Raw genomic sequence first — 20646 nt, forward strand, 5'->3', positions numbered from 1 at the left:
CACTCTCCTTTTCGTAAGCACTTTTCTGTACGCACGCTAAGGCTGTGAAAGATCAATCGGCGTCTTTGCATCGAAAACGCGTCGAACGTTTTCCATCCACCCACTCGTTTCAAATCGTTTTAGTTGTTCACTCCAAAACGCATTCTCGTCTCCAGAGTCTCCGTTTCGTTTGGTCACGTGGTCAACAAAATGACATAAAACGAGTAGCACTGGGAACGAAAATGACAAACGCTGAAGACAATACCAAAACATTCAGTGTTCGGATAGAGCATACGCAGAGTACTTGAGCCAGCGAAATAGTGAAGGTGGGGTTAACTCTTACCTATTTCATGAAAAGAAGAGTAATTTTCTCACCCTATTTCAGACGTGAATGGCAGCAAGAAGTTGCATCTGTTAAAAGAATAAGTACCTTAAAATAAATTTAAAACATTAAACCTTTGGATACATCATATTAAAGTTATATTATTTGGCATCACACATATCTACGATGCCCATATATGGGTGTACCCCGGAGATTTTCTCTGTCGAGGGACGAGACATTTAGCAGTCAGTTTTGATCTGTTGTCACTTTTCTCTCAATAGAGAAACAAAAACAAACAAACAAACAAACAAACAAACAAACAAAAAAGAGAGAGAAAGAAAGAAAAGGTGTCAGTTGTTGACAGTTTGGCATTAGTTCTTTAAGTTAATACTTTAAACAATGCAACTCAAGTCGAGCATTCTGTTCATCTTCGTGTAGGGGTGGGGAGGGGGAGGGGCAGCAGGAGGGTGTGTCTTACAAAACTAGGTGGGCTTGTGCTGCATGCGTCTTGTAAACCTTTCCTTATTTCAAACCAAGTTGTGTGATTTTTATCTTCTCCTCTTCAGACCGGAACTGAATACCATGAAAAAGTTACATCTGCTAAAAAACAAACTCAACTCCACCGCTGTTCCAGGGAATGTTCAAAACCTTCCTCATTTCCAGATCCGAAGTGGAAAAAAATATTTGCGGCTGCTAATACCTTTATTTGCTTTGTCAGTGTACAAGATATGTAGCAGTTGCCGCTGATCGCTTCTCACTTGATTTTCCTTCAATGGCGAAATCAAAAAGGCAAAGCTTTACTTGACGAGCGTTTGTCATAATTACGTCGAAGAAATTTTGATATACCACTAGTACTGACATACAGCCTTCATTCTAGTCGAAATTTTTAATTGTGAGCAGCTAGACGTGTTGTTATGCAGTGAAATGGAAATAAAACTGAATAAATTTCCTAATCTTTTCGTGCTCCGAATGTAAACAGAAACAGTAGGCTTTAATTAAATAGACGCCCTGGTTAATAGCAGTTGTAAACGTACATTGTTTTGCAGCTTATTAATAAAATAGAGTTGATATAGATGTGAAATACTGTGGCTCAATACAGAACAGAAATATCCAAGCATGTATCTGTGAACTGCACCGATAACGCGTAATCGATTGAGATATAATAGTGTCTGACTGACAAAGGCATATTTAAAATTTTAGTTCCACAAAGTCCTTTGTTCGATGATAAAGAAGTCGAATTTTTTGGGAGATAATTGAGAACGGTTTGCTGTAAGAACCGACTAAAGGTATGCAAGATACAAAAAAAAAATAATCGATTTTCTCAGAATTTGTCAGAATAAAGGTCTTGGTAAACTGGTGAATTTTGTTTTTTCGCTTTTCGCTTTGCAGGGGCTCGCGAAATTTACACCAAAATCGGCATTTTTCCAGATGCTTGTGTTTATATATTGAAAGCTTTTCGGAAAAGATTTCACAAAGAGTAAACCACTCTTATTTCTTGAAGTTGTTAGAGATGTCAAATTTACTTAAAACAAACTCCAATTTTTGATGAATTTTTATATTTCTTGCTAGGTACAAAGATCGGAAAAGCATCCTGATGCATTAAAATTTAACCAACGAAACTATATTCAGAATAAAACAAACATCCCAACTAAACATCAGGCGAAAAGAATTTGGGGTTAGATGAAACGGCGAACTCTATGAGTGATTTGAAACAGGTCTCTTGAGTAAAATGAGAGAACTTTTGACTTTTCGTGTCGATGAAAAAGTAAGCAGACAGCTCGTAAAACCTGGTATTTCTTTGCCTAAAGATGTATAATTTTACTCCAAAGCATCTTTTAAATAAAAATAACCAGTTTTTTTTTAAATTCGGAGTTGTGTAGTTGCCCTTTCACTTGAATTTCTAGGTCCATTCCGGCAACAATAAGAAAGTGTTCATGACACTTTGTAAACCAGGCTGTTTTGTATTCTTGACTATGATTAGCTCTGTCTGAAATTTAAACACCACAAACAGCAGTTGTCCCTGGCCTCCTCTCCCCACCCCTCCCCCAAGCAGCACCCTCACTTTTTGCACCTTGTTGCCCCAAAATGGATATAAGTACTCTTGTAATAGGCCCTTTGGAGTACCGACATGGTTGTTAAGAAAAAAAAGATTGATATGCATAGTAATACGTTGTTTAGCGATCGTTGTTAGACAAATAAAGGGTCGGGTAATCGTAGGTTCATTCTCGTCACAAACAAAAACAGACGGACTTCCTTGGGACATCACAAATGTAAACCGCTAATAAAATTCTGGCTAAAACAAATTCATTAAAACAGGAAATGTTTAATCTCTCATACTACAGTAGCAAAAACAGTGCAAATTGACATAACGAAAGCAACTTTCCATGCATACTGCTGGCCGTATTTAAAAGAATACAGTCATATAACACCCTAAGAAAACAATGAATTTCTAAATGCAGCTACGGTTAAGTTATAAGCCGGCTCATTCGTGTAACTCCTCAACTGGCTCCATCAAATCCTTAAAACAATTGTATTGATGCAAGTAAAGCCAGAGAGAATGGGGCAGCAGGTCGGTTAAACACGCGAAAGCTCTCCAACACAACATCTGAAAACTTGAGCTAATAATCAATGTAACAAACGATGCATGTGTAGTGCCTTCTAAACCCCCCGGGGGCGGGGGGGGGGCTCCCATATGAAACAAACAGGGATGCTCGTCGAAAATTTTGAGATTGACCCCTAAAGGAGACCAATCTGGGTGTGGCTTACGCATTTTTGGACCCCTAAAAGAGATCAATCTGGGTCAAAAATAGACTTTCATTCTTTGCGTGCAACCCCTAAACGAGACCTTGAAAGCTACAAGTATTTGCGCTTTTTCCTTAACACCCTAGGCGAGACCAAAAACTGAAATTTACACCCCTAAGCGAGACGAACATACCTGTCTGTTTTATATAAGAATCCAAAGAATACCCCTTAAGAAAAATTGTCTTTCGAAACAAATTCAAATACAGTTATTTCAGTGAAAATCTACTCTACATAACGAGATCTACAATCTTTGTCCGACCTTCAAAAGGACACTTCTGTTCATGCTAGCGTAGGGAGCTCACAAACGGTAACCGACACGTTGTCTCCTTTCACCTTATTAATTTTGTCTGTTTGGAAATACAATGTCTAGAATGCATTTCCAACGTACTCCCAAGTACACTGCGTTGGGGGAGAAAGGAAGGAGCTCAATAATAATTAAGGCCAGATTTACGAAATTTAAACGTATATGCCTTAGCTTTACATACGGTACTAAACTGTACCGCGCTAACGGCACAAGCTAAATCCACATGATTGAACCCGTGACCATGCCATTTCCAGCGTAGGTATTCAATAACTCACACAACTTACAGAGGAGGTGTTTCTGTTTGGCAGACGTAGCACGGAGAATTCGCCTTCCTTCACCCTGGTATCGTTGTACAGTTTGGTTGGTAGGTTAGGAGTATACTCAGCGTAGTCTGACAGGGGATAGTTTACAGCAGCGTGTTGGACGCTCAGTTGTGAGATAATGCGGGTCACAATATCACAGAGTTCGTCTTTAGTGTCAATCTTTGAGGGTAATCCTTGAATCTGTTAAAACACAAAATGAACCACTTTTAGATAGCACGGCGAACTTAGAGCAGATTTCAGCGTTTAACTGGTTGAAGTCCAAATCTTCATGTAAATCCAGAAGAAGCCGTTTTACGTGTCCAGGGGAATGATATGGGTGAAAAGAGCGATTACCCATGCACCATCCCAAATATCGTGAAGTGTCTTACAAAGAAACAAAGAAGACAAATCGAAAAACAAAACACAAATAAACCAAAAACAAAAACAAAAAGAGGAATGACCCTCGGACGTACAAAAGGGGAGAGGCCAGATGCTACCTCCTGAAGAGTTTTTAGCGATTTTTCCAAATGATTATTTGTCCCTTGGTCATTTGTTGGTGAGGTTAAGTGAGGATAGGTTGCTATAGTACCGAGATACTAGATTTTTTACACTTACTTTCCCATAGCGACCGTGGAAAATCGGTAGCGAGTCAATGGACAATTCATGGAGGTATCTCTGAAACTCATGGTCGTTTTGAACATCTTCATTGTCGTAATAATACCTGAGAAAACAGTACAATACAAAACGTTTACTGACGCTCCCTACAAGGTGTTTTTCAAGGATAATTAAAGTCAAAATGTTTTCTATAAGTCATCATCCCTCGTCTACTTTTTGCAATTGCATACATTGCCTTCCAAAGGAAGGTCCGAAGTTAGTGTCTCAAGCCCGTACCTAGTGTGCAAAGGCACATCCCGCCACGAGTTATCTGCGGCTATTTGGTTGAGCATTCGACTAGAAATCGGAAGGTCTAAAGTTTGATCATTTATTGGAGACAGTAGACATTACACAGGGTATCACTCTAATGCAAGTACCATACTCGGTATAAACATTTGTTAGGAAGTGATATTTTTATGAAACTCTTGTGCTGCGTCAAAAGAAAATTGAAAAACTTAGTCTTAAAATCATCGACCTGAACTGCCAGAGTGAGCTTTGGAATGCTGGCGTTTCGAGGGTTAGCCCTTTGTTAGAATTTAGTGTTTTTGCTGTTATCCCAATACCCAAGGTAGATGGGCTTACGATCAAAACGCCAGATTTTCTTAGTCAGACTTAACTTTGATACTGAACTAACCACAGACATTTATCAGATTTATGATCAAGCGATCAAAACTATTTTTAGGAAGTTGGTCTTTGACACAGAGTTGCAAGTTTGCCTCTTTTTCCCGCCGGGCAGTAATACTTACAAGTCGACGTATTCCTTCACCATATTTTCTATAATTTTCAGGATTTGCTCCCCATCATCTCTGTAAGGATAATACGGAAGAAGTTCCTTGTCATCGACTCCGCGTTTCTATTCATTCAAGAGAAATAAAGAAGTCCACACTTAATTGTGACTGGTCTACAGCAAAACACACAATTTCCAAGCTATGTGTTTCCACAAGTGCTCCTTTTAAAACTACTGCTTAACTTTGAAAAAGCGTGCGCTGGGATCGTAGGACTATTCTTGAAGACAGTTCTATACATTTAAAAACTGCTGTGCTCCAGTTATGGTTTAAAAACAACAACAGAAAAAAAAACGTAATTTATTTTTGTTCTACTTTTGTCGTTGCGGTTTTTTCCTTCCTTTTAAGCAATAATTTGAGGTCAGTATGTCTAAGACGCCATTAAAAATAATGCAGACCGCAATACTGTACATGGACATATCGCCGTTTCAACTTGCATTTTTGTTTGAGAAGTATACTAGCTACATCATCTGTGAACGTTTCTCGAGTGAAATATCCGTTGGGGATGTCGTAATCATTTGAGAGAATTTAGAGTTCCAAGGTATGTCCCCGAACGTGAACAAAAATGGGCAGCGGTCAAAGGCTTGATAAAACTAAAAAAAGAAAAGAAATATTAGGTATAAGTTCATTGAAAGACTGCATAAAAAAAGAGTTCACTTTTTTTTCTACTTCGTAGGCTCTTTTGTTGCAGAAAAGGTTGCCTGTTTACATATATTGCGGATATTTAGTCCCCAGTGAATATTGTGGTCAGTGTAAACTCATTTCCGTGTCTTTAAGGCTTGAAAAAGTGTTTAGCTTAACCAGAATGTTTTGAATATTTTTAGCCTCAAAGATTGAAAGAGAAACCGACGCATCACATACCTTTATTTCGTTTCTAAAATCTGTGACATCCCACGTGGTTAATGGATGTGCGTCTGTGAGAAGGCGAGTGGTTCCATTACTTCCAAATGCATACAGCTGATCCATAAACTGTCCTTCGTTAACAAGTTTTGGAGCGCCAATGGTATTTGGGACTGCCACGTCTCTACAGTGATACTTGAGCATTTGATGAAGTGGATGAGCAGAAGACAGGGTGCGTTTTAATATCACGCAAAATGGCTCCATTAAAAAATGAACCTTGTAAAAGAAAATATTTCTTAATCGTCGTGTGGCATATCTGCCTCTAAAACATAAATACGAAACGTTAGCTATGTTGCGCCAATATCACCATCATTTCAACCACGCACCTTCTTTAGTTTTAGACTTTTTTGTGAAACCACTCGAAAGTGTCTCCGGCGAACTTTATACTCTCAATTTCAACCAAACTCGACGCTAGTAAGAACGCTTCAAATTATTCGATTTGCCAACAACACAAAGCTGTCTATCACAAACTGAATTTGACCAAAATTCTTGAGGTAAACTTTCGGTTTCGAATGCAGACTGACGCTTCAAAGTTCTCTTTTCCAAACTAACGTTCTAAAAGGTATTTGCCCAATAAAAGTCAGCGGAAGTGGCACTTCTCCAACACACGGCAATAATGAAACAAATTAATGGAAGCGTGCTGCTTATACTTTGTAAATTGATGAGCCGAGTTTGAAATGAAGAGCAGTTCAATTAATCGCATCAAGATGATTCAACGAGCCGCCGAATATTAAAGATGGAAAGACTGAACTGTTCATTCAGAGTACAAGATAGAACGAAGATGTTTCTCCAGCGAACTTTTAATTAATCACTCGTGTGGTGAAAACTCTAACTGATTAGGTTAGCTTTGTCGAGATGACCGGAGATGGCCACTAAGGCGAACGAGCATACTCCCCATATCACTTTGCAATACTGCCATTTGGCTCTTTCTACAAATTTAACTTTTCTCCAAAACCACAAGCTCATTTGGTGTTTTCTTTCGCTGTTTGACATGAAGAGTGTAATGTATGCCAATCAGCGGTGATAAAATATACCTCTCGATAAATCTTTGTTAATTGCACTACTTTATTTATTGTATTTTCCTCACAGTTTCTCAGAATCTTATAGCACTCAGTCTGGTTGTAATTTGAGTCCAAAACTATGGGCCAGACTTCCAAATCATGTTGAAACATTCACTTTAAAGAATTTTAGAAATTACATTTATTCAGAAAAAGGGATCTAAGTAATTGATGTAAGCAGTGGGTGCAAATGTCATAAGTGTTCCGGGAACTTGAGTACTTTTTTCATTCTTAGTTAACCTTATTTGTAATTTTATTCACCTCTGTATTTTTATTACGATAGATAGGCTTTTTACCTTGTGAATAGTTTTGATTTTTAATATCTTAATTTGTGCGTAAACATAGTCCTGATAACTGTGACTCGTTTTAGGTGTCCCCAGTTAGCAGCAATGCTAAACATTGGTCACACGTAAATGAAGTTATTATCACTATAATTTACCCACAGTTTACCCCCACGGCAAATAGCCCAGTAGCTTGTATTCTCCTTGCTGTCTGCCATAGAGGATGTTTAAGTTAGGACAATTTTTTCTTCTAATTACCGAAGCAAAAATTAGCAGCTGGTACGCCGTTTTTTGCTATGCTTTGTAGGCTGATAAAACAATCAAAGCACATATTATATCGAGACTTTACCTAGAGAACAGAAGTAGAGGTTTACTAAAACAATTAGAAGGGTCTCTCTCGATCGTTGCCGTGTTTGATAGTTGATTCGAGGTTTCGCTCTTGATTACTGAACTATTTGCTAATAGAAATCTCGAAGTTGTACTTAAGAACTCTTTTTAATTTGGTATGGCCTGGGATCTGTGCACTGCTTAAACTTCTCTCTTATAATATTGTGTGAAGCTAGGGAAAGTTTTAAAAATTCATAGTAGTGACGTACCTTAGCAAGATGCTCCACAATTTGTGCATATCCGAGATCTGTAACCTGGACATTCAATTTGGCCAACATCCAGTTGTCATCATCTTCAGGAGTATACACAGCTGAATCTGATGAGAAAGAATGATTTTAGCTCAGAGAACTACCCTCATTTGTTATTTGTAAAAAGGAACTGGTGTGTTTTATTACTATTTACTTGCTTTATATTGTCTATATGATTCTTCCCAACTTAACAGACAATCAAAAAAAAAAAAAAAAAAAAAAAAACCGGCTGTTTTAAATTGTAAATCTATTTGTCTTTTTTTTTCGTTGACATCATTCATTTTGTTTTTTGCTTGATCTTTTAACCTACTTTCTTCCTTCAAAGTGATTTTTTTCTGACTCAGAAATAATCCGATAACTATGTAGCCAACAGCTTATTTCAAAAAGAAGGAGATCAAATATAATATTGCCCAAACTATTTGATTTCTCAAGTACAGTACAGCGAAACGAGGTTATAATAATAAAGATTGTTGCGGAAATGTAATGGTTTAGTAGATACTAACTTCATAAAATCTTTTATATACTGAACCTGGAGTGTAATCCATTTGAATGGCCACAGGGACGAGATTATTGGTTTTTGTTAGGAAATTTTCCGCAGACGCAAACAGAACAATGGGAGAGAGTGTGTCCCACATTGTCCTACGGGGATCTCTGTCAGTAAGGTCCGCCGTTTCTCTGGGTAGGTCGTCACACAACTCGTAACGAAGAACGTAGACTCGACCCTGATTAATGGCCTTAAAACAAAAAATAGATAGATAGATAGATAAATAAATAAATAAATAAATAAATAAATAAATAAATAAATAAATAACAAAAACTGAAATGAAAAAGGCAGCTGAGTCACTCTTAGAAGAATTGCTTCCAAGCAGCCATTTGCTTCGTGGGCAGATATTTGCGCTACACACGTGAAGGATGTGCCAAACATGCTGGGAAATAATAACAGTGCGACTACTCGAACCGCCCCTGTTTGAGCAAAAAGTAATTAATGTTAACTCTTAAGAGGACATTCACGGAGCCCATTCTAGCGTGCTTTTTTTTTTTTGCAATAAAAGAAAAGTAATAAATCAGGAAAAATATTGAGGCCTAGTGAGGCTTGTGATCTAGTTTGGAGTTTTCTCTAAACCCTCGAGTTAAATGAGAGGTTTGGACTTAATTTGTGACCCTCCACGTAATTAGTCGGTTTACAACGAAAAAAATCATAAATCCTTTGTTCTAACGTTAAGCGCTTCGAGAAGTAACTTTCCTTCGAACTGGTGCGGCTTCAAAATTTCTACTGTAAAGCCTTTGGTATTTATGTTCTGGACGGTCATAATACCTCTTCTAACGTGTCATCGGTTCCTAAAGCTTTCCGTACAGCGCCTTCCCAGTCAAATTCTGGATTCAGTGTTTTATAAAGTGTGTCCCAATCCAACCCTACTGGACCTAAACGAGGACAAAGGAAGGATTAAAAGAAAGCAACGCAGGACATGTGCACACCTATTTTTATTTTTATTTTTTCCTGTCTTGTTATTATTGTTATCATCATCATCATCATCATCACTGCCTATATCATCATTACTAGCATTATCAATATCACTTTCCATGCCATGATCAATAGAAGTTGAATAATAGTTATCTACATTGTTATTTCCACAATCATTGCCTGCGTTTGAAAAAACCATCGAGTACGATCCAAAATTGAAAAGTAGCTCAAAAAACGTTTTCAATGTTTTTTTTCTGTAACTTGAAAGGTAGTAATGGTTGTTCTAGCGACACCATTCTTAGAGGAAGTTTTACCAGCTTGGAGAGTAACTCGTCTCAGTGACATAGGGTTGACTCCTGCCAGGCGCTGCTGAGTAAAGAACCTGTCACTTATCCACTCAGTCTTGTCGTCAATAAAGGCTTCATATTTCGATGGCCTCTTGCTATATACCTTTAAGAATAAAAACACAGAGGTTTGTTCTACGAATGAAGAATTCTTAGTCGCCATTCGAGTGATCCAGTAGATACGCTTTATCACACGCTGTATGTGTATAACTTGCCTAGGGTTTCGTTTATAACCACTGTTGTATATATTTTGTTCATTAGGTTACACGAAGGGAGCGTAGTAGTAGTTTGACACAACCGTAAACACACACACACCAACAAACAAACATACAAACAAACAAACAAACAAACAAAAATTTAGTCTTACCCCTCCTAGCTTCGCAGACATTTCAAAGAACTTTGACAAAATCCGATAGTTGTAGTTGTGGCTTATTTCTTTATCGGTGATGTTATTAACCAAACCTTTGTAAACGATAAGGCTTAAGTCGGTGGTTAGGACAGTTTGAAGGTATCCCTCTAAATAAAACCTTGTGAAAGGATTTGCGAAATCACGACCAACTAATGTCCAGGGACTTGGCACATCTAACAGAGCGAATCCATACGGGCTAACTTTCAACCTCCATTTGTCTCTCATCGTGCGAACTTCCATAAACCTTTTGGCTTTGCAAACCAAGTAAGTCTTTTGGGGAAGAGAGACATCGCATTCCACAAGCACTCCGAGCCTTAAAAAGCAAAGATTATCGTATAATTACAAAGACAAGGTCAGTGCCATGTGCGACTTATAAACAAAACAAGCATGCCTTTGTAACGAAAATCATGACATTCTTATAGTAAAATTAGAATGATTTTACTAATTCTCTCTTTAAATTAATGTGTTGATTTAACAGTGATGTATGGAACACGGTTATAACTTATTAGTATCACCCAACTAGTGGACTAATGCAAATCCTGCATTTTGATTGGCTACGCTACGAGAGGACTATTAGTAATAGTCTTCGAGTAGCGAAATTGGCGCAATCGAGCGTGACGTTTTCCTTCGTTTTATTCCCAAATAAATATTTCTTCAACTTGCATTTGCTAACTTTATTATTGCCTTTTCAGTCCGACTAGATGGGTGATACTAAAACAATTAGACCCTTCGCCCTTAAGGGCCACGGGTCTATAGCTCATTCGGCTTCGCCTCATGGGCTATTGACCCGCAGCCCTTGCGGGCTACGGGTCTAATTGTTAATGAGTCTAACGCTAAAAATTTATGTTTGCTTATTTTGTTTTTGTTTATTTTTCTTTCGCTATGTTTGGTTTTCCGCCCTCTTTTGCTTGTGATGATTAAAATATATTTATATTTTTTTCTCTAGTATACGCTGGTTGTTTTTGTTTATACGTGCTGTGCCGATTTGTAATTGAAAATTACATGTATTTCAAAACTTGTTTTTAATTATACTAAATTCACGTCGTCCCTCGCCAGGTTTAAAGAGGTACTTACAATTTAGCCACTCGTAGAATCGCTTGCAAGGTTTTATTTGACATGTTCTTCATCGGTACCATCTTGACCGCGCGACGCTCATCGTCTTGGCCAGACGATAAACTAGGAAAAAATCAATAAAAAAGATCATGTATTATAAGAGAGGTGGAAAAAAAAAAAAAAGGAAAAAAAAAATAGACTACCAAAACCATTGTAAGATGAATTTTGAGCAATGGTGTACGAGGCGGCGTTTGGCAACCCGATACACAATTTTAGCATTTTTCCATCAAATGTTATGAATTTGGATAGCAAGGTAGGGGAAAATTAAATAGGGAGAAATAAAATAAATATTATGAATTAAATAAAATAAACGCAAAACCTCAACAATGCATAATACTGAAAAGGTAGCGAGCTTCGTGACTGAGAATTGTTAACTTCTCATTTTACTACTTGTCGTTTTGTTGTGCAAATCACTGCAAAGCTTTCGAAAAATGCTTATATTTTCCTTGTAAATTTTACGTGGCGGTTGCGATCGGACATGTGGGAAATCGGCGCAGACATGCAGAATTTTTTCACATACCCAAGCTCGAACATTTGTCATAGGTTAATTCTGTAATTCCAATGCAAGTTCTACCACGAAACAAAGCTGTTACAACACAAACAAATAAACGTGGGTTTGATGTCCTCGAGCAATGCATCCTCGAAACCCGGCGCGGGGGGGAGGGGGGGTCCTCCCATATCTGGGCTATATAGGTATGTGCGGCCCTAAATGGTAGTGTTTTTTAGCCGTTTTGGTCATATATAGGGTATCAATTTTGGCCGTTTTGGTTATAAATAGGGTGTGGTATTTGCACTCTGGTCTTGAATTGGGTATGTTTCTTAGAAGAAGCTACTTTTTCATCATTATCGATAAAACCGTCAACAAAAGCCCTTCATGACTTATGTTTAGGACGACTGTGTCAGCTGCAACGGTCATAAATAAGATATCGAATTTTTGGTCTGGTCACAAATAGGGTAGCAAAGAAAAAGGAGATTTTGGTCATAAATAGGGTAAGGGTTTTGGGAAGTGGGCCGCACACCCCGCCCAACTTTTCTGGAAGTACCCTCCTCCTCCAGGGCCTCAAAATAAGGGTTTTAAGTTTCCCCTTAATTATGGCTTGTACAAATGCTCGCTATTGTCCGCGTCTTTATTCTCAAGATCTTAATTTAATAAGGTCTTAGCCTCCGATGTTCGAATTCCGTGCGCCTATGGTATCAAGCAAGCGGTTATTCTAATTTGTATATTCATTTACAAATGGCTATTTCAGAATTAATTTTAATAGAATAACAAAAATAGTAACAGCGGCGGATCCAGACGTTGAGCAAAGGGGGTGGGGGGGGGGGGGGGGTTTGTTTCGATCGCCCTGCCGGCCTTTCTTCCTTCTGCGATTTCTTCTTTTTTTACCCAAAATAAGAGGGGCCCGGCCTTCCCCCCTCCGGGCCCCTCCCCTAGATCTGCCACTGAGTAATAAGATTAATAAGATTAAAAACCAATACTGGTTTTATAAATCGAGGAGTTAATTGTCAGGACGAAGTGATGGAAACTCCCTACTAAAACAAGGAATATTTTGATTACATGGGAGAAAATTACCTTGAAATTGCACCATAGCAGGCGGCTATGAATACCACACCAACCAAAATATTCGCGTTCATAACTGGTAATGAAATTGCTCACAGTCTCTTTGAGGCTTATGTTATCTCAGGACTAGAAGCCTGCTGTTTCTTGGCAGTCCGTGAACCTATATTTTAGGCAAAGAAGTTTCATAGGTCAAACACAAACTGTATGTCTATAAATATAGTGCACTATCGGTGCACTTTATATATCACAGTTTTATATATCGGCTACACTGAGCCAGTTTCGGTTTAGCTTCGGGTGGTATATATCTATATTGAACTGGTGGCGACATCAAGCTAAATTGGCAGAGGGTTTCATGGTTATTCGAGTGTAGCGAAGTTGAAAATAGCAAAGCAAACAGCGCCTCAATGTTAGCATCGTTTGCAAATTATGCATTGCATCGTTTGCAAAATGTCTACGACCAAGGGTGGTGTTGTCTCAAACAGTCTTAGTGACAGCAAAAGATTAGATGATTGTGAAAACAAGGCTAAGTTCTCTTATGTCTGTCTAAATGAAAAGAAATAATAATGATTGAAAAAGGAAAAGAAATACAAAAGAAACAACTGTTCTGCGAACCCTTTAAATGACTCAAATGTCGTTAAGCGTCGTTTTTGCAACACGAAATTGTTAGCTGCCAACTTCGATCGACTCAAACTAATCGACGAATGGGGGAAAATTTACGCGAAAAATTTATGGGAACGAGACAAAACAAAAAGTGTACATATTTTTGCTTAAGACTTTGATTGCAATACGCACAACATAGCCCGAAGTAAATTTTTCAGAGTGTGCTCTCATATGCTAGATTTTGTGTTTGGCAGAAGGTTAAGCTGAATGCCTTTTTAAGGCCTGCGAAAAATTAGAAATGCGTCTCACTAACTGTTATTAAGGTATACAGTATCAAGAATTTTTAGACTTAAGCTGCCAAAAAGTACAGTGGAATTGTAGCATCTTTTTTTTTCGAGACCGCACCCAGTCATATCTAGTCATTGCATGAACCAACCTATTTACGGCGAAATAAACTCAGGTAGATTCAGTTATAAGTGGAAGTATAATCAAAAGTTACAATTTACAAAACACACACATTAACAAAAATACTCTATGTATATCTGTAGGTATAAACGCTACAGAAATCGATGCTACAGTTTGAATGCACTTGTTTAAATTATGGTGCGCATAAGCGCGAGAGCGAATGAGCGTAATTATCGGTGTGATTCAACTGAAAAATAAACGAAACAAAATACCTAAGTACAGAAATATAACGACAAAAACTGATAACGGAGTAAAATAAACTTACAAACTGTGGCGACTGTCCAAGGGGATAAACTCTTAGAATAATACTTCAAAGCTCAGAACAGTGAAATGCAGCCAAGAACACGCGGTAGAAACCAGTAAAACTTACCTGCCCGCAGCTAACGAACACTGACGAAAATGAATACAAAACTATACATAGCGATGATCGCTTAAGTAGTTAACGAGTAGGTTACATAATCCCCAGGGGTCACGGAGAAATGTGAAAACCAAATGCAAAGAAAATTCTAGTTGCTACAATGTCAATTCTCATATGTCAATAAACGGGCCCACTCACCTTCGATCGGAGCTATGAACTGACTGGGAGTTGTTTACACCCGGGGAGGTGGAATACCAACTGTGGTAAGTAAATGGTAGCGTTGGTTTTTCTATGAATATTACTGATTTAAAACAGGCATCAACTGTGTTATTTGCCTAAGGTGACTCTTCTATAAACCATTATCAGCAGATATTAATTGTCATCAAGATCCGCCATGTCATGAAATAAATGAACAAGTATAATACAGCCTTGTTGTGATAAGTTACGGATGGGATATTATATAACGACGCGACGCACACAGCTTATACTTAAAAAATCGATTTGAAATTCTTGGATCGACCTAAGCAACAAGTTTGTTTAAGATATAAGAACTATATTCAACCTCGTGACTACCCTTGGTTTAACTCCAGTAAGTATATCATGAAGGAAGGCGGATACCATTTTTTTTTAATACCATTTTCTTTTAATGTATCACTTCACATTTTTCATTGCGTGCTACCAGACTTGCTGTGCAGCGAAGTGAAAATATAAACGAATAGTTTGTTTTGTTTTCTTTCATTTGCCTTTTTTTTCTCTTTATGTAACGTGGAACAATAGGAGTTTTGATTGCTTGAAAAATAGGTGGTGGTGTGCAGCATTTTTTTTTTTTTTTTTTGACCCTTACCCTATTTCATGACGGAGAAAATGTTAATACCTAACGCAATGCGACTCAAGTGTATCATTCTTTATTTTTATTTTTTATTTTTGGCAAGCTGGTAAGTCCTACTACAACACAATTTTATTTTAAGCTTTTTAATCTTTATTGTAAGCCTGGCTGGCTAGGGCTACTTCATGACTATAGCTTATTGTAAAGGTTTCATAATTCACGTGCGTTCACAATACATTTACATACCCTATAATTATAAAGTACTTTTTAGGAAAATGGATCGAGCTGAATTTATAAGATAGACATCGGAAAAGAAGACCTATAACAATAGACTACGCTACGAGTACTCGGCTTTTGTTCCTGAAATCCTCCACAAGAGGGAGAAATTAAGATTATGCAAAGAAAGAAACGGGGTGGGAAAAAGAAAGTAAAGAAAGAGACTGTTCGCAACCCACCATAACAAAAAAGCCCTTAAAATGTTCGAGTCTTGGGGGTGCTTTGCTTTGGAGTTCTGGATACTTTGTCTAGGCTCATTGCTTTCGAGCCTTTAGAACTCCGTGCCGAGGTCCACGTCTTCAACGCGCTATCGAACTCTCCTTCGCCGCCAACTGTGTATTAATATTAAAAAAAAAAAAAAAAAAATCACAATCGTACCTTCCCTGCCACAGGCGCACGTCCCTTGACAAACACCATCACCCTCTTTTGAACATATTGGGGCATATTTCATTAGTTGAACGAAATCGTCAAGAGATTCCATTACAAATTAAGAGCACAATTTCCGCAGAATGTTTGCGAAGCAAGAAAACAAACAGGCGTATGTTTGTAGATAACGAGCATTCCTGGGTTCCAGGCTCCAGTCTCTCTCCGATTGCTACCTAGCATAGCCTACCTGTTTTTACTCGGGCTTCCGTAGGAAGGCCGCGGGTGGCCCGAGTTATAAAATGCAAGCGTTTTGCTTCGTTTACGAAACTCGAGTAAACGCTCTCAGAGCGTCTACTTTGCGAAAAATAAAAAGCTTTCGCTTTCCGCATTTTTGGCAAACTAGACGCTCTAAGAGCGTTTACTCGGGCCTCGTACCGCAGTATCAAATCGTATTTTACGTCAACGCGTATTGGACACAATAAAAACAAATTAAAGAATCAGGATATTTTAGCACAAGAGTTCCGCTTAGATATTCACCATTCAAGTTGCTTCGTTGAGTATCCCCCTAGTTCAATCGCATGTTGTGAGTTAAAACCATTTTGGTTCAAGAATCAAGCACAGCTGTCTACGCATTTATGGAGAACTTGTTTGCAAAGAATTTTCCCGGTCTTTTTACGACTTATGGCGATTACATTGAACATGCTAACGGAAATTGTACGAAGTTCGTTTACTGGTTGTGGCGATCCGAGTGAATTGTGCACCTGAACATCTTTGCCGTTTTGCAGTCTTAAACCCTTTTCAAGAGTCTTCTCTCCTTTAAAGAGCGAATAGATAAACTCTTTTGCGAAAGCAACAGTCCTTTTGGGACAAGGCGCAAATTGCAGTGCACTTAATTTGCATAAACTTTCAAGTTGTGTTTTTTACGGATAACTTCCGAGAATTTGCGACCCTTAACGTAGTTTATGAAGAAATATTCAAGCTATATATTTTTATTCGATCAAGGCAGGAGTATAAGGGAAGATGCGGCATTCTGTTTTGCCATTTATTTTGGTTTCATACTCGTCTAGTTCATGTCACGCAACATGATTTTCTTTAGTAGTTAGACACAGTTTTCTAAAACAATTGGCGATTGCGAAGACTGCTAAATATATTTGAACTACTAGTGAAATAAATTTGGCTAAACTATCGTCAATGCAGATTTCCCTTGGAACATGGCAAGAGCATTGGTTCGTCAGTAATCCCGCACAAATTCCCCGCACAATTGAAGTTTAAATTTTCCCGCACAATCTGCATGCAAAATTACACGTATTTTTTCCCTGCACCCTACTAGAAGGCCAACTAACCTGGAGGTAAGATATTTAAAATTCAAGTTACCGAAAGTCTTATCTTTATAAATTTGGAGGTCGACATATTTTGCGCGGTACAAGAAACAAGTCGCATGTTTTTAATGAGCTGCGAGTCCAAACACGTTTTCATACTTAGCTCGGTTTATTGCAATATGTTTTACTGCAATGTTTTAAATAATAACAGCAGTAGCCACACGCAGTCATTGACTGCCTATTTTCTGTCCGTGTTTTGGTAGTTTGAATTCATACCGCGATCGGCTCAGTTGTTATGTCACGAGAACGTTTCGAGCTTGACCTTTGCTTACCTGGCTGGCTTTCAAGCAATATAATTCGTGGACCGACCCTTTCCAAAAACGATCGACATCTTTGTATGTAAGATGAATGTATAAGGCGCGATTCTTCCAAAAAAGTTCTTCACAAAACATCGCATTCTGTCACGAAGAGCGAGCGTTGTTGCTTTTCTCGTCCCCAGTTTCCATGGTCTACGCATGGAACGCCTGGGAACATGATCCCCCTGTTGGCGACCAAAACGCTTGCATTTTATGACTCGGGCTTTCCTACGGAAGCCCGAGTGAAAACGCGCAGGCTATGTAGTAATCGGAGAGAGACTAAAGCCTGGAGCCCAGGAACCCAGGAATGCCCGTTATCTACAAACATACGCCGTAGCTACCATTGCGGACCTGTATATGACGTATCGTCTTTGTGTTACGTGTTATGAAGCCTGTGGGTTGTTCTTGATTTTTCGACCCGCCATGTTGTTGTTTTCGAAGAACTTTGGACACTTGTACTTGAAAGAAACAGTCGGTAAGAGTCACATTTGTACAATTTCACTCTTTTGGTTCCCGTATTTGCTTAGTTCACTTTAATGTCTGTAGAAAACCTGGATTAGCTGAACCTGAATTGCTTAAATTGGGCTGATCGAAGTGAACCAAGCTTGTCGCCATACTCGTGGATGTTTGGATTTACATCTGGATGTATCAAAGTTAAAGTTCTGAGTTTTCGACGTTTATTTACATGTAACATAATGCGTAGCACCTGGGCTTCGTAACATACGCCTGTCTGTTTTCTTGCTTTGCAAACATTTTATGCTCTTAGTTTGTGTTTGTGATGGAATCTGCTAACGATTTCGTTCAACTAATGAAATATGCCCCAATATGTTCAAAAGAGGTCAAAATAGGGTGATGGTGTTTGCCAAGGGACGTGCGCCCGTGGCAGGGAAGGTACGATCTTGATTTCTTTCTCTTTTTTTTTAATTGTTAATGCACAGTTGGCGGCCGGTCACCCCAAAACGCAGACCATGCAGACCGTGCAGACCGTGCAGACTGAGTACTTTTTTCTAACACTTGACTCACTATTTTCGCCTCTAGAGACAAAATAGTGTTCAATATGTCCTGATGATTGTTATTTATCCACAGGCAGCACAAACTCAACATCTGTTGGTTCACGCGTTTAATAGACTCTTTATGGGAAATCCCCTTTACTGGTCCTAAATATACTAAAACCAAGCATAAAAATAAACTTACATACATTCTGGGCGCAAATATTGTGTCAATTTTTGACGGGTTTGTGGTTTTATTTATTTCGTCTAATTTGTTGTTGTTGTTATTGTGGTTTTTTTTTCGATTTTCTTAGTCTTCGTTCTCCCCTTATAATTAACTGATTCATAAAACAAAGCAAGGACGGTGACTCTAAGCGACCTTGTCCTACAAATCGCTTTTGCTCCACAAAGTACAGAATCGCCATTAGACTAGGGTTATTCGCTCTCTCGGACCGAAGTAAGTAAACCTCGAGGAAAAAATGCTCGCATGAAATTTTTTCCTCGAGGGTTTCCGTATGCGTCACGAACGATGGACTAAGCGAAAGAGTGACTACTCAACTCGTAGTCTAAATCGCCACAAAAACACAACTGCCACAAGGACAGATAAATTTATCATCGCATCAACTCATCACGGCAACCGTACTGCGCTGAGAATTTCAAATGATATTCGGTTTTCTGTGATCTTTCCATGCGCTAGGCTTTTTTGGCGTGATCGCAGTCACACTCCAACAGTTATTTGAAATTACATTTTGCACACCAAGAGTACAAAATGCACATGTCAGGTGTGACATTATACGTACAAGATACAAGTGAAGTTTATTTCCACATTTTAAAATAGCTTACTTAAGCATATTTAGGACTAAAGGGAGTTCCCTTGCAAAATCTATAACACATTAACAGTCACATACCACCGAGTTTGCCTGGCCTGTGGATAACAAACACTCTGATATATAATTGAACAGAGCCAAAAAATATGCGAGTCAAAAGTAAATGCAGAAACAAGAATAACAAAAAAAAGTACTCAGTCTGCACTGTCTGCATGGTCTGCATGGTCTGTGGTCTGCAGTCTGCAGTCTGCATGGTCTGCGTTTCGGGGTGACCGGTTGGCGGCGAAGGAAAGTTCAATAGCGCGTTGAAAACGTGGACCTCGGCACGGAGTTCTAAAGTTCGAAAGCAATGAGCCTAGACAAAGTATCCAGAACTCCAAAGCAAAGCACCCCCAAGACTCGAAGTTTTAAGGGCTTTTTTGTTATAGTAGGCGGCGAACAGTCTCTTTCTTTGCTTTCTTTTTTCCACCCCGTTATTTCCCTTATTTGCATAATCTTAATTTCTCCCTCTTGTGGAGGATTTCAGGAACAAAAACCTGCTACTCGTAGCATAGTCTATTGTTATAGGTCTTCTTTTCCGATGTATATCTTATAAACATCAGCACGATCCATTTTGCTGACCTGTACTTTATAACTATAGGTGTATGTAAATGTACTGTGAACGCACATGAATTATGGAACCTTTACAATAAGCTATAGTCATGCTGCACACCACCACCTATTTTTCAAGCGATCAAAACTCCACCACCACCCCTATCCCCTCCCCCCCCGAAAGTGCATTGCGTTAGGTATTAACATTTTTCTTATTACGTTTTAATTTCGACCAGATAAAAGAATTGAGATTAAGGTGATTCCTCACATTTGCATTGCGCATCCTTACTGTGCATAATTTATGCGTCATTAGCGCGCGTTCGTGCACGCGCACATTGAAAACATGGCGGATTTGCCTTGATATTGAGTTCTGTCAGTTGAAAAATGGCTATAGCTCACTAACGAGCTTGGGCACCCCAAATTTTTTTCCAGTCATTTTAATCAACTAATCATTAGCTTTGCGTGAGAAAAGACTTATCTGATTTCCATTGTTGAAAATTGAATAAATAAGGAAAATAGCAGCTGCACTGTGGTCTTTTCTATTTTGCAGTTTGATAGCCGTGTCAAGCAATCTGGTTCCAATATTTTAACAAGGATTCAGCTGTCTGTCAAAATCAAACTTAAAAAGTTTATTTGCGTCCGACACAAGTATTGACTGTAGTTTGAGGCGTGTTGCCATGAATCTGGGCTCACAAAGAGTTTACAAAAACTTGGAATGCGTTCTTGTAATAAGCATTAAATAATGCTAAAATGGGACATTTTTAA

At 38.6% G+C, this 20646-nt stretch overlaps 2 protein-coding genes across 2 annotated transcripts in view; both read right to left on the bottom strand.

Annotated features, from left to right (window-relative positions):
- LOC110064830 (BTB/POZ domain-containing protein KCTD9-like) overlaps positions 1-15899 on the bottom strand; it is a 47812-nt gene extending 31913 nt beyond the window's left edge. Inside the window, exon 1 of the mRNA XM_089297082.1 lies at positions 15812-15899. Within this exon, the coding sequence (XP_089153208.1) occupies positions 15812-15877 (66 nt within the window). The 5' untranslated portion in view covers positions 15878-15899. The remainder of the gene's footprint in view (positions 1-15811) is intronic.
- On the bottom strand, positions 2983-14366 carry LOC149117848 (allene oxide synthase-lipoxygenase protein-like). The gene is made up of 12 exons (XM_089296733.1): positions 14344-14366; positions 12921-13068; positions 11312-11413; positions 10196-10550; positions 9799-9934; positions 9338-9444; positions 8552-8756; positions 7984-8090; positions 6010-6264; positions 5110-5216; positions 4325-4430; positions 2983-3910 (listed from the first exon to the last, which is right to left on the bottom strand). The coding sequence occupies exons 2-12, from the start codon at positions 12980-12982 to the stop codon at positions 3671-3673; spliced, it is 1782 nt and encodes a 593-aa protein (XP_089152859.1). The 5' UTR covers positions 12983-13068; positions 14344-14366; the 3' UTR covers positions 2983-3670.
- Positions 15900-20646: the final 4747 nt, after the last annotated feature.

This window comes from Orbicella faveolata, unplaced genomic scaffold (genome assembly GCF_042242905.1).
Source record: "Orbicella faveolata isolate gen_17 unplaced genomic scaffold, um_ofav_v1 contig_1, whole genome shotgun sequence".
Classification (NCBI taxonomy): Eukaryota; Metazoa; Cnidaria; class Anthozoa; order Scleractinia; family Merulinidae; genus Orbicella; species Orbicella faveolata.